At 37.2% G+C, this 15,479-nt stretch overlaps 1 protein-coding gene across 1 annotated transcript; it reads left to right on the top strand.

The window, feature by feature from the left end:
• Window positions 1-13,857: 13,857 nt before the first annotated feature.
• On the top strand, window positions 13,858-14,610 carry KRTAP24-1 (keratin associated protein 24-1; the record flags this gene model as incomplete). The annotated part of the gene is made up of 1 exon (XM_081302232.1): window positions 13,858-14,610. Exon 1 carries the CDS (start codon window positions 13,864-13,866, stop codon window positions 14,608-14,610), a length of 747 nt encoding a protein of 248 aa, XP_081158358.1. The 5' UTR covers window positions 13,858-13,863.
• Between the last annotated feature and the right edge of the window lie 869 nt (window positions 14,611-15,479).

Here is a 15,479-nt window from a genome sequence, read left to right as displayed (position 1 = left end):
TTCTATGACCTGATATGAAAAAAGCAGAGTAATTTGCAGGAAGCACAATAAAGAAGGTTCTCTCATTTGGATCTTAAGTGTCTCTCAAAAGCAGTGATAAAAATTTGATCCTCAACTTGGTGTAACTTAAAGGTAGTGGATTCCTTGAGAGGTGGGTCCTCATGAAAGGTCTTTAGACCATGGGTGGTGTCCCCTTGAAGGAATATGTAATAATCTGGCTCCTTCCTCTACCCCTCTCATCATTTGCTGGCCACAGAGTGAGTGGTTTTGCTCTGCCATGTGTTTCCTGCAATGACCATGATATTCTGCCTCACCACAGACCCAAAAGCAGTGGGATAAACTTACCAGGAACTGAAGCCTCCAAAACTGTGAGCCAAAATAAATCTTTCCTCTTTATAAGTTGATTAGCTCTGGTATGTGTTAATGTGTTGGAAAATTAGTGGCCCACCAAGAGTAGCTTGCAGAAAGTCTTTGAGTTAAGAAAAGCAGGGATTTAGGAAATTCTTAACATTTAAATAAAACTGAACTGTGGGATTTCTGGAACAGGATAGAAAAGCATGTTGTTGCCAGATCCTGGAGATCTTATGAAGCATATTCAAGAGTGTGGCCTTTATCATTCAGACTGCAGGAGTCATAGAAATCTGTTTGCAAAAAAAAAAAAAACTGAATGAAAATATGGAAATATTACAAAAAATTCTAAATAAAATTTAGCATGTGAACCAACTACTATGTGAGAATGAAAACATCATGAACTCTCAGATGTGATTTTCACTATTTTATGTTAATTTCATTGTTCCTGGCACCAATTATCTCTACCAAAGAATATAATTTCTCGGTAGTTTCTTGATCTCTGATAAGTGAATCAGGCAACTAAAGAAAGATATATTAGTCGTAGAGAATTGATGGCCTACTGAGAGGGAAAGACATCATAATTGGAATTTTTAAAATTATAAATTGGAACACACATCAACTAGGTGTGTGTCTTGAGCATCCCCTGAATTTTCATCAATATGTGATACATTGATTGATGATACCAGGCTTCTGAAGTTATATGTCCTGTATGTAACTTGCCTGTTCATTAGTTATGATTAATGATGGGACCATGTTTAATTTGATAACTTTAGTACCTATGGTATCCTACAAGATGCATTCCTTTAACAGTTAGAGAAACCAAATCTATTTTCACTAAGGTCTGAAAAGAAATATTTTAGTTTTCTTTTTGAAACCCATGTGCAGCAAGCCTGCATGCTGAGGAAGAGATTTTATATACCAGTTGGTTATCACTTGTTTTCAAATTTTACAAAGAACCAAGAAATGAAAAGGAACTCAAGCTAAAACATGAGGAATTCAAGTGAGGCACACACACACAACCTCCTCTAGTTGGGAGTTATCAAGCTGAGAAAAGGAATCTCCTTTGGAAGCACATAAGAGTTTGAAAGATTCTATTTATCTAGAGTACTTAAAGTTCTTAGAAAAGATGGGAAAATGTCAGATAGACTTTGCAAACTTATCTCAACCCTCAATGACTCCAATCTCTTCAGTTATTTTCTACTGGTAACAGGATGCACACTGATGTGAAGCGATCTGAAGCCTTGAGAAGAAATTGAAACAGACTTTCAAAATTCCCAATGTGAAATGTCAAACATCCATTTTACAACAGTTTGAAACCAAAAAGTTGAAATTCACAGGGGGGACCTTACATCATATCTGCACCATATGTCATTTTTTGGTGACATTTAAAAAATTAATAAATAAAAATATATCAAAATAGCAGACATGTTCTGCTTCCATCTGTCACACAAGCCTGACTAGAGATACTGCTGTTACGTATAATCAAGAGAATCTGGAATATTGGAGAGGCTAATCAATCAGGCTGATTGATAGCATTCTAAAATCAATGCAGAAACCTTCTATATAAAAACCTTGCATATAAAAATGTGACTGTAACTAAGAAAAAGAGAAAGAGGAAGGTTAAGAAGAAGAAACAACGTTTCAGGAATAATAGCAAATGGATGAGATTGAGTTAAAGGCAACATGTGGTGACATACTGGATATAGAAGGCAAGACCTCATTCCAGAAGCTAATACTGGCCAGTCCAATGGGACTATTACAGATAGCATAGGAAAAACAGCCCAGTGATTTACAAAGCTCCTAGTGATTTTTGCAATGACAGAACTTCCACCAACGTAACTCCTTCATTTAGGTGTTGCTCTCAGATTTTCTGTATTCTACCATGAAATTCTTAATTTCTCTGACCATGCAAACAGGTTGGTACAGACAGTTTTTGATGATGCAGTTGCAGAACTGAGTGGGCTGAGTCAGGAAAGCTACCAGGACTCTTACCTTGGTCATATAATTGTTACATGATGGTCTCATACTCTGGAGGTCATACAGGTAGGATGACCTTGAAAAGCAGAATAGAGAAGAGCTGCAGGATATGGAAGACAAAAAAATCACTGACTCATAAAACCCACTGAGAGGAAACATTGCTGACCCTCTACCCTTCCATCCCTTGTAATTTCCCCTTTGTCACTGAGAACCACTAAATCTGACTTTGACATTTGGTCTCAGAATTTAGGTTCCTGCCCTGATTTTAACTTTTTTGTTTCTTTAACAGTTTTCAAAAGTTCTTAAAAAAAAAAAAAGAGTAAATTATTTGTGGAATTTTTCAGTCCCAGCCTTTAGGTTCTTAAAAACACAACAGGACCGCATTAACATATTATCTCAGTGCAGGAAATGGAAATATCACTATGAGAAATGGTAATTCCTTTCAAAAGCCATTAGACTTGTAGATGATGCATCTTAGAGAAATCACTCACATTATAGAGGCATATGTGTATCATTTTCTTCCTTTTCCTAGTTGTTTAAATAGATTTAATACTAAATTTTAAATTTAATTGGTTGTTAGCTTGAAGTGATTAAATATTCTTTTGGGGGAGCCCGTTGTAATGGTTTTTCTGTAAAAAGTGTATTAAACTTTGCCAAAATGTTGCTGAAAAGCCTCGTGCTGCTAACAGTTTGATAACATGTGGCTACTGTCTTTGCCAACTTGACTAGACCTCTGAAGCCCATTAACATTGAAGGTGGTGTGGAAGAATTTGAATGCCCACTCAATTCTTTGTTTCTTCTTCTGCCAATTTCCCCTGCTCCCCTCACCAACCGATGAGGCTGGCAGGACTCGGTTGGCAAAAGGACAGTTAGTATATGTAATGAATGACCAGATTAGAGCAAGAAGATGGGAGCTGATTTAAAAGGAAAGGAAATAAAGTGTTAATACCTCCAGAGCCATTCACTCTCCTCCACCTGTTGCAATGGTTACCTGCCTCCAGGAGATTGTTCCTCCCTGCAGGGAGTTGTAAAAGTTATTCATTAATGTCTCCTGGGATGCCCCTTTCTGCCTGTACCCCTGAGTGGCTTCATTCTACCCGTGGATCACTCTATCTTTTAGCCCACTTTTTGGTCACTAGTCACATAGGAGATAAGGAGAGAAGGGGACATGAGAACAAAGGCAATCTAAAATCTATAAAAGGGAAGGACACCCCCAGTCCTCAGACACCCAGCTCTGGTGCCCCTTCTCTTTGGAGAAGTCTATCTCTGTTTTATTCTTTCAATAAAACTTCCTTTCTACACTTGCGTCAGCATTTCCCAGGTGTTCGATCTTCACATGAGAAAACAGGACTCAGCCCTGATTCTCATCTCTGATGTCAGATTTGGAGGCCCCAGCAAGATCGTCACTGAGGTTAGCTCCTTCACAAGCACCCCAAATTTTTTCTGAGATGTGTTTCGCTATTTCTTTCTTTCCATGGGACAATAATGGGCACCTGTGGGCTAATGAAATGCAGTTAGTGCAAGCTGTTATTCTGAAAGACTCGGGTGACAGGATTTGAGGGACCTGGGGTCCCCAATCACTTGTCCTATGGGTCAGGATGTTGGGTTCTGCCAAAGCTATTTTTCACTATCCTATCCAGCTTCCAAGCACATTTGATGTGAGTACACAGTGTCTATACTCCCCATCTGACTTTGGATGTGTGGAGATGGACAAAGAGTAGGAACAACTGCTAGGTTGTGGCCAGGACAACTCTCTGATGAACCTCAAAAGTTTCTTCTCCTAACCCCTCTTCCAACCACTCTTCTGGGGTATCCTATGGCAACCAGTTTAGCTAGTGGCATTTAGCATAAGCCCAAATGACTTGTGCCTCTGGATGAGGCATAGTGCACTCTCCCATGCCCACTCCTCCTGAGAAACCCCCTCCCTTCACTGATCAAACTCTAACCATTGAGAGGAAGTTTTTACCTGGAATGTTTCATAAGGAAATTCCTGGCTTTCCTTTGCTCACATATTATGCCTTTACAAGCCAGTGGGTATTACCATTATTATTTCTATGCTCCAACATGCTCTACAACTTTCTTTAGCTGCAAAAGGGAGAAATTTTCAATCCCATATCCCCATTCTTAAACTTCTCCCAGAAAAGAGTATTAAGTGTCTAACAACCACTAGAAGTCCTCCTCACTCTCTGAAGATTCCTTTAGCCCACAGACCAGATAAAAGTACGCCATCATAGGTTTTCTCATGGGTCATCATATTTGAAAGTTTATAGTGGCAGGAGAAGGTCTGTCATACCCCAAAGTCTGAATTCTCCTGAGTTTTCACATGGAGTGAACAAGGACCTTAGCATCTGCCAGTTGAACTAGCATTAGTACTGGCAGAACCATGTGGTGAGAGTGCAGGAAAATTAGAAACTCATGGAGAGATGTCTCCAGTGAAATGGATAGTTTTCTGTGGCACAGGCACCGGAGTTCTGTTTTCTCATATTCAGAGGGGAGATCCATTCTTGACAGTTATGCCAGGTTCACCACTAGCTTGCAAACTGAAAAAAAAAAAACTGGGATAAGTTTGATTCACCGATAAATTTTCTGCATCTAACATGACCTGATTACCAACCAGGGAATAAACCTTGTCTCCTGAGGAATCATATGGAATTATTTTGCAATAGGAAAGTGTTCACTAAAAGTGCATGATAAGTGGCTGCCTGGGATTTTCACTCTCCTCCACTCATTCTAAACTGTATCATCGTTAATCAATTGCGAGTAATCTTGAGAAGAGGTATTTCTGTATCTAGAACGCAAAAGCCAACAGGAAGTAGAAGTCTGCAAACATTAATTTGAATTCATGGAGAAGAATCCAAAATAAGGCCAGAGATTTTTCTAAGTCTAGTAAGCACTCTTTAGACATTTTTCTTAATGTGCTATTAAAATTTTGCTTACCCTGTTTAATTTTAAAGAAAATGAGTATCATAGCAAATTCTCAGGTGAAGATATATGTTAATTTTGCAATGTTAGCTTACAAGCTCATTGCTATTGGTATCATGTTTGTCACCTTAAATTGGATACCACCAAAAAGAAGTCATGACATTATTACTAGTAGAAGCAAGTAGGTCATATTGACATCATGTAGAAATATCACATGCATTTTCTCAAGTCTTGGAAATCAAACTTGACTTCTAAATATGGAAAAAAATATTATGTTTTCAGGGTGGTGCTCTATAAAATGTACTCTAAGAATCTTATGTAAAATAAACTGTTAGGACAAATTATAAAAAGAGCAGAATCACACAATTAGATTCTCAGCTGAGTACAAAAATATAAGGAATAGTATGATATTTTACACCTGCAAAATTCAGTAAGTGTTGATGTATGAAAACTATTTGAGTAAGCCAACACTTTTTTTTCAAGCAGTGCAACGCTGGGACTCTGCTTCAAATACAAGGACTATGCCTTCTTAACTGTTGTTCTTTGTGGGGTATCACCAGGGCAACCATCCATTCAAATGGACTCTTTTTGTCAGTCATTATTGAGGGCGGGAGGAGCAGAAGCAAAGCAGATAAAATACACAGGTGATTTCATTGCACATTCTCAAGCCAGATAAACAAGAGCAAAATTAGGATTGCAGACATATACAAGGGGCAAACTGAACTTATTTTGTGAATGAGTGGGGCATTATCTTTACAGGCAGCACAACAATGAGCTAATGAGATGTTGATGCACATTGACCTAATATACGACGGAGGAGGATGCTGGGTGCACAGCCATCCATGCATTGGCATGATCTGATCTAGTTTCATGTAGACTTAAGCTATGCTTTGCTTTGCTGCTTATCTGAAAGCCTTACTTCAGCCTCTGTTACGTACCTCACCAACAACTGAGGTTTTGGAAATTACAGCTACCACTCTTTTGGGAGTTACTGAATGTTCCTGTTACCTGGTCCACTGTGTTCTTCTCTATTGGTGTGAACAGTGGTGATGCTCTATTTTTGCTCAATCAATGTTGACCTTGGCTTGTAGTCAACTGCCCAGATACTTGTGATAAGCCTTCTAGCTACCAATTATGCAGCTGTGTGACTATAACCTGTGAGATGTCTTGCTATCTTTCCAGTACTCACTGTCTCCAATGCTCATTAACTCTTATCTCTGAAGTTCCTGCTATTTATATAATAGTTCCCCCCAAAATCCATTTCTCTTATGATTGTCAATCTCTGTCCCTCATCTCCTATGACTATTGACCATCGAATCGTGTTCCCCAGCATCTGCCATCCTTTGAACTCTTCTGTGACTGTCAACCACTAAGATATGTGTCCAATAGCTTCACACCCTTGAACTAAGTGCCTAATCATTGTCAACCTGTTTTCTTCAAATACAGCAATTTCCAACCAGCCTTCTCTTCCTTCAGAGGTTGGCAATCTCCATTTCTTTAGATCATGCTGCATTATCATCCCAGCATCTTGCCTGACAGCTTTGAAAAGGAATTTCATCCTTAGACTGATGAGTTGTTCTTAGGTGCTCCTAGCTCAGTTACTCTTTGAAATTGCACCATTTTATTTGATCAAATTCTAAGTGACTTTAAGTTTTCTTTCTTCACTACAATATTCGTGTTATCAAGCCTTCTTGTGTTGTATGTTATTCATGTATTCTTTAATAGCAAGAAAAGTTTACATGGTTAACTCTAAATAAATTTGCTTTAAAGGATATAGAAACAATTAAACCAAATCTTTGGGTCTCCATTATTTTCAAAAAAGTTAAGGCCTTTTGGTTTTATTTAAAAATATATTTAAGGCAAAAGCAGTGTTTGAAAAAAACCAAGTAAGACAGATAATATCAAGAAACTGATTGAACATGTCATCCCACTTGGGTGTAAATGTGCACCTATATTTTCTAACAATTAAAAATGGAATTATGAACATTCTTCATTCAGAATAGATTATGTTTTGCCACAAGAACAAACAACTTCAAAAATCCATATGTTCAGAATTTCAATAATCTACTTACCAATCATACTACATATTCATGTTTCAGCTCCAAAATCACTCTCATTCTGTGATTCAGACATAGAGTCTTTACTATTGGGATATTATCAGCAGAAATGAATGGAAAAATAGCATAGAAAGAAATCATTCACACTTCTACACAGTTTTCTAAAGCAGCATTGAACAGACCAAGTTACTATGCCCAAGCTGCCATAAAAGTTACATATATTTATTTCTTGACAAAAGAAAATACAACATGATTTTTTTTTCTTGAAATAAACTTAAAATGACCTCCCTCCTACCCTTCATTAATCCTTGCACAGAGAACATCATTATTACTTGGAACGTAAATTCTCTCTTGTATGTAAGTAACAAATTAATACAGTTCTTCCATGTATTCAATTAAAATTTTTTTCTTACAAGCAATATCCCAATAACTATAATCACTGTATTGATCACTTTCAATGTGATGGACATATCACTGAATGATAAATAAAAACAGTCTCCAACAACACCCATGAAAAGACATTATTCTCCTAGGTTGTACACATAAGAAAACTTAAACAGGGTGAACTACTTGCCTAAAGCCTCACACAAGTTGGATTCTAAAGACTTTTTTTTATCCTCCATGTTATCTCTAGTTTTATTTGTTTAGGTTTATGATTTTTCTGGAAGCCACTTGGAACTTATCAAATCAATAACTGGTGACCATGATCATCAATTCTAAACTTCAAATAAAACAATTTCCTCTCTGCTACAGCCCCAGAACACCCTTTTCCTATAGGCTGACTAACCTTCATGTCAGACTTATACAGATCACACCAAGGCACTTAGCCTAAAACCAAACCTGCTTCTTTCTTTTTTCCTATCTCCATAACTCCCCTAAGTATGCGATCTCTCTCTCTCTCTCTCTCTCTCTCTCTCTCTCTCTCTCTCTCTCTCCATTCTTATAAAATGCAGTGAACTTTTGGTAAAATGTGACAATTAGTATGAAAAATAATGACATTTAATAATCACAACACTAGCAAAGATTATTATAGGCTGATTATAATGGTAAAGTACACCTTCAAATCATTAACTACTCATGTATTATATTTTTTTATCCTGTGATTTACTAACTCATCCAATCCTCATGGTCACCTTTGGATAAAACACTATTATGAGCTCCAAATTGAAGATGTGAAAATTGAATTTCAGAAAAATATGGCAGTTCATTTAGCTCCAGAGATAGGATTAGAAACCAAGAATTCTGAATATTGGTCTCTTATTCTAAACAAGTGCATGTATAACCTTCAGAAGCCAGATAATAACATATGCCATAGAAGAGCATGGCTTACTTAAGAGAAGCACTTAGTAATCTGTTGTCAAGCAAGTTATTTTCCTTAACTAAACAGGATAAAAATATTCATTTTTGGCATTAGCTTGAACAGGAGACAATGACAATTGTAAGACTATGTGTTGCAACATCAAAGTAAATTAAGGAAAATTTTTTTTCATTAGTTCAATTGGTGACTGAAAATCTTTAAATTAATACTACTGAAAATTAGAAAGGTAAATAGTATTTAATCTGCATTTACTATGAAAAATATTTAAACATTTATTATATCATTCTATCTGCAGTTTCTCAAAAAGTACATACTACTTGCCCTGGTTTTATATACAAAGGTACTGAAGTACTAAGAAGAATTTTCCATGGTTACAAATGAATAAATACACTTGGGTATTATTTAACAAGAAAGAGATCTATAACTCCAGGTTCAGCCCTGATAGTTCCTTCTCAAAATATTTAACTCTGACTAAAGCTATCTCTTGTTACATGTATACTAAGTTTCCATGAAAAGTTAAGCATGAATCACACTCAAATTCCTGTCTCTCCACCCATTTGTGTTATCATTTTTAAAATGCCTTGTTATCAATAATTTCTTCTCCCCAAAATTCTGCTTTTGTTCATCTGCCATTCAGTTTTTTAAACCACTAATGATTAATTAAAATAGCAACATAAATGCTATGGTGTCCACCATTTTTTCGTCACCCCTGCTAAATTTAGAAGCCATTTGACTTAATATTTACAATTCAGTTGCTATGCAAATATGGATTTGCATACATTATTCTTTTTTGTTGTTCTTTTTAGTTATACATGACATGGTTTGCATGCATTTTGCTTTTTAAATAGTGAGATCATTCTTGCATTATTTAACAGCACCTTGGCAATGGAATTAGAATATATATATATATATATATATATATATATATATATATATATATATATATAAAGGAAGATAAAATTCCTCATGCCTTAGAAGACCAGAAGGTGTCTACTGTTATTTTCTTTAAGGATCACTTACTGGAAAATTTAGCTTTCTTTGATCTTCTATGTTTACCCTAAAGGATTTTTAACCTTTGGGTAAAATTGGCAAAGAGTTCCATAACTCCTTTTTAATGAGTTGAAAAGCACTCACTGGTTCATTAAAGGAAGTTTGTTTTTTATTCCTCAGAAGATATGTACATTTCTTTGAATTATCCAATGGCTAGAAAGCTGATTGTTTGCATCTTAAATTTGCCCTGCATTTAAAGCAAAAATACCTTAAGCTACATGAAGACATTTACTGATATTTTCCTACAAGAGTGTTTTCATTTATTCTGAAAACTTGGTAGTGAAAAACAATAGAAATTTATTCCATTTCTAGAAGCCAAAAGTACAAGATAAGTTTCACTGACCTAAAGTCAAGGTGTCAACAGTGCTGATTCTCTCTGGAGTCTCTAGGGGAAATCCATCTTGGTCTCCCCAAGCAACTCAAGGTCATTAGGACTCCTTATCTTGTGGTTGTTCCACTCCACCTCTGCTTTTGTTGCCTTTCTCTCTCTCTCTCTCTCTCTCTCTCTCTCTCTCTCTCTCTCTCTCTCTCTCTCTCTCTCTCTTCTCCTGCCTCTTGCTTAAAAGGACCCCTATGATCACACCAGTCACATCTGGACAAACAATCTTGGAATCCTTAATTTTGTCACATCTGCAAAGTTCCTTTTGCTATATCAGGTGAGAGATTCTCAGTGGAATAAAGTGGGCATTTTGGTTTGGCTCACAGGTGGCATTAATCAGCCTTCCATGTATGGCAAATGCTAAAAACTAGATAATTCATGGAAAGGATGATACTTGTAGTAATTAAATGAAAATAGAATAATGCATATGATTGTCCAAATCTTCCAGAGGACAATGCCACATGAATGATACTAATCCTTACTTTCAGCTAAAGCATGCCCTCATTATAACCCTGATATTTGCTCTGCTACTTATGCTGTCTGCTCTGTCTCTTCCAAAGATGGAAAGTAAATTCGAAGATAACTTTATAAATGCATCGAGTACCGAAAATGGTGGACCCAAATGGAGATGGGAGGTGATTACATGGAAGTGTGATATTCTGAGAACGAAGAAAACATAAAAGTAAATGAGAGAATTTGAGTGAACTTTAACTTTGCAAATCTCAGTGTATCATTGCTAAGAATGTTAGCAGGTAAAAATAAACTTTCACATGTTGCAAAATATCATTCTTTGAATGTTGGCTATTGCATATGTTATACAACTTTATTTTGCTATAGTTACACTGTGTAATATTAATTTAAAATATTTTCTCTTTAATTTTCAGATGAAAGTGCACTAAGTTCGGTTTGCATTTAGAAGACTTACCCATCCTGTTCTTGTCCTCCTTGAACCTGCTACAATGAAGCCAAAAAATAAAAGACTAGAAATAACAGGGTTATGATAGACAGATGTAGAACTAAAGTTCTATCAACATCTGGACTTTTCTATATGCCAATGCGGTTCAGTAACTCACTAGAAAGTTGGTTATCAAGTGCCTTATGCATCTTCTTTGCTATTCTGCCTACCCCAGGAATGAAATTTGCTGCACAAAATTGAGGGATCTCTATAGCCAGTTTAATAAAAATGGGGATTTCTTATCTCTACCTTTTTTACCAGAGAGAAATTCCAGAATCTAACAAAATATACTTTTTTTATTTACTTTTTTTTATTATTGATTATTTAAAGCATTACATAGCTCATGATATATCATCTTTCATACATTTGACTCAAATTGTGTTTTGAACTCCCATTTTCACCCCAAATACAGATTGCAGAATCACATCTGTTACATATTCACATTTTTACATAATGCCATATTAGTGACTGTTGTATTCTGCTACCTTTCCTATCCCCTACTATCCCCCCTCCCTTCCCCTCCCCTCCCATCTTCCCTCTCTACCTCCCCTGCTGTTGTTAAATTCTCTCCCTTTTTTTCCCTCCCCCTTGCCCCTTATAACCTCTTATAATTTTATGTATCATTGAAGGTCTCCTACTATTTCCATGTGCTTTCCCTTCTCTCTCCGTTTCTCTCCCCCCATTCGTCTTTGTTTACTGTAGTCTTTTCCTCATGCTCTTCCTTCCTGTTCTGTTCTTAGTTGTTCTCCTTATATCAAAGCAGACATTTGGCATTTGTTTTTTAGGGCTTGGCTAGCTTCGCTTAGCATAATCTGCTCTAATGCCATCCATTTCCCTGCAAATTCTATGATTTTGTCATTTCTTAGTGCTGCATAATACTCCATTGTGTATAGATGCCACCTTTTTTTTATCCATTCATCTATTGAGGGGCATCTAGATTGGTTCCACAGTCTAGCTATTGTGAATTGTGCCGCTATAATCATTGATGCAGCCGTATCCCTATAGAGCGCCTTTTTAAGGTCCTCAGGGAATAGTCCCAGAAGTGCGATAGCTGGGTCAAATGGTGGATCCATTCCCAGCTTTCCCAGGAATCTCCATACTGCTTTCCAAATTGGCCTCACCATTTTGAAGCCCCACCAGCAGTGTACAAGTGTACCCTTTTCCCCACATCCCCGCCAACACTTATTGTTGTTTGACTTCATAATGGCTGCCAATCTTACTGGAGTGAGATGGTATCTTAGGGTGGTTTTGATTTGCACTTCTCTGATTGCTAGAGATGGTGAGCATTTTTTCATGTACTTGTTGATTGATTTATGTCCTCCTCTGAGAAGTGTCTGTTCAGGTCCTTGGCCCATTTGTTAATTGGGTTATTTGTTATCTTATTGTTTAATTAATATAGAAGTTTTTTTATTGCCACTTTTTAGAATAAATACTTAGAGAAATACAAAAAAAAATCTCAGATAAAAAAGGCTTAGAGAATACCTTTAGGATCAAATTGGTGTACATTTTAAAAATCTAGCTGCAAAGCAGAGAATAAACAAGGGATATCTAATTGTCTCCTATGAGAACAATGTCTTTTAAAAACTATCCCATAGCTTATCCTACCCAAAGAAACCAGCACTATCCTCTGTGTGAACTCATCACTGTTAATAAATGTATCGTTCTTTCCAATTCAGTGGAGGCTGAGCTATGGATTATAGTTTATGTTTCAAGAACAAAATGTCAGTTCTTCAATTTAAATTAAAATCATATTTTTTTTTTTACTTTAGCCTTCACCCTACAGAGTGAGAAGTGCTTTTTAAAATGTGCAGAGCCTATAGGAACAATATAGATTACTCAAAGAAAAATTTTAAAACTGGTTATTCCCTTTTGTTAGTAACAACTAAAAATAAGTGCAACCCAAGGAAAATGTAATATATATGTGCAAAAGAAAGCAAATCAAGAAAAAGTAAAGCTTACTTGGGGAAGAATGTTCTATATCTGACAGCATTTGAGCTTTAGAGCAGAGACAAGAGAGGGCAGATATATAATTGTCAATTAAGAAGGTACAATACTGAGAAACTGGATTTCTTTGATACTCACAGTGTAGAAATTCTTTAAGAAAGGAATTTCATAGATGGCTTGGTTGCTTAGCAACCACTGACCCAAGGGGACAAGTTCATTTTCAGCCTGGTATAAGTCACTGGGTCTCTCTGGGATTGCTGTGAATCTTACACATGGAATTCTCCAAACACATCAGATGAGAAGTTGTCACCAGTTTGCATCCTGATACAGGTGAGAGTGCAGCAGGGGAAATTGATCATTTTTCTTCATACATCATTGTCTTACCCTTCCTTGGGAGGAACAGTGTTTAGACAGGCAAACCATCCAGTTCATTTCAGAGTGTAGGGATCAAAACCCTACCGTATTTTTACACTAATAAAAAGACTGAAAAAATACAGGCCTCTTGCTTTATTGAATCCTTGTTAACCTTTTAATAATCATGTTGCTGAAGTCCATGGATACGTGAACTCTCGTTAACCACTGATTGACAGGTGAGGGTTTGCATTAACACTGAGACCACTATTGACTGAAGCTATGGCCTCCAGATGATGAGTGATGTGTGATAGTTAAAGTGGTGATGATGAATACCTTCCAGGATCAAAATAAACTTATTTTTGTATAAGCATGAAGACGTTAACAGCTGTGGATAAACAAGACACTAATGAGATGTTGCTGGATTATTATTGTCCCAGACAGAGAGAAGGAAGAGACTGAAAAGGCTCTCAGCAATCTCCTGGGAAGATATAAAGAGTCCTCCAGTCACAGCCACAACACATTTGCATGAACACCACTGAGCACGCACTCCGACTCCATGTCTCTTCTGGGCTATCCTGGGCTTTGCAATGCCACATCCCACAGGACTCATTGTTACATCCCAGTGACTTCTGTTGCTATTTGTTCCAGTGATGTAAACTCTACCTTTGGACACTGTTTACCCAGTAGCTACCAAGGCAATCTCTGGCTCCTGGACCACTGCCAAGAATCCTACTGTGAAGTGCCAAGCTGTGAATCTCCAAGCTGTGAGCCCAAGACCTGTACCACAGATTGTGACTCCACAAACTCCTGTGTGCCCTGCAACTCCCCATCCACAGGCCAAGTCGTCAGTGCCTGTGAAACTACCAACATCAAATCTGGCCCCAGCTGCAGCCCATGTACTTGGACCAAGGGGTATGTATCTAATTGCTACAGGCCTGTTCGATATCCTTCCAGAGCTTGCCACACACTCCTCAATGGCTCCAACTGCTTTGGGCAACTCAACTATTTACCTAAGAATTTTCGTCCTTTAAACAGCTACAGCCAGCTGGGTAGTTTGAAGTATAGAAGCTACCAAGATCCTGGTTTCATCTCCAGGGGCTTCTCACCATCATGTTATATTGCCAGCAGCTACCAACGCCTAAGTCCTTTAATAAGAAATTGCCAGTATCCAAATTATGGGTCTATGAGTTACCGACCACTGAGCTATTTATCTAGAAACTTCCGACCTCTGAACTGTATACCGAGTACCTTTCCACCTCTGAGGTATTTATGCAGTGGCAGCAGACCTTTGAATTGCTATTGACCAACTTAAAGCATTTAAATGAGCTAGAATTCGCCCAATAGGGCACATTCTACAAGTTGTAGGATCTCTGAAATGTAGAATCCTTAGTATTATGCTGAATCACTTTATATATCTCAAGAAGTTTGTCACTTTAACTTCAAATGGAATAGAACCACAGCCATTAGTATAGGTAGATTTTTTTTCTGTTGCTTTGTTAATCCTCTTTGTGTTAAAAGCTTATTCTCTAGATAAAGTTATCTAAGACATACCATAATGGACTTACTGAAGAGAGTTCACATGAAATACAACCATCAATCACCAGCTTTCTTACTTTGGTTCCAACTACCACATACCTGCCAGTGCGACTATCACCAAACTGTTCTTCATTAAGTGGGGCTTCCTTGGTTTGATGGTTGATTTCAGAGCACAAGTTCTTTCAGATGGTTTTGCTTTTCCTCAACAGTTTCATCTTGCTTGTGAACTGAGAGAGAGCATTATCTTAAATGTTTGTGTGGGACCATAACTTCCTTTCCCTACTAACTACTTATAAAGATGAGCAAATAACAGTGGCCAACTTGAGCTCAAATACAGAAGAATTCAAGAAATCTTCTCCAAAGAAGCCATCAAACACAGGATTGGCTGGCACTTGAGTTTTTTCCTCAATGCCTGGGAGAAAGCCTCAGAAGTGATTGAAGCACGAAAGTTATTTGTTAAAACAATGACAAAACACTGTTGTAGACTCTTTAAAGTTAGTGTTGGACTATGTTCAGGATTCTCTTCTAATCCTGCCCTGCTGAATGACTGCATTCTGATTCTGGAAAAAGTCTGGGCTCTCGATTCATAAATAAATTTCTAACTAGAAACGATGACTTTTCTTGTGCTTTATTTCA

The sequence above is a fragment of the Spermophilus citellus genome (assembly GCF_964194105.1).
Source record: "Spermophilus citellus genome assembly, chromosome: 7".
In the NCBI taxonomy this organism is placed as follows: Eukaryota; Metazoa; Chordata; class Mammalia; order Rodentia; family Sciuridae; genus Spermophilus; species Spermophilus citellus.
The sequence above is the reverse complement of the archived record's forward strand: the minus strand, read 5'-3'. Positions and strand labels throughout refer to the sequence as shown.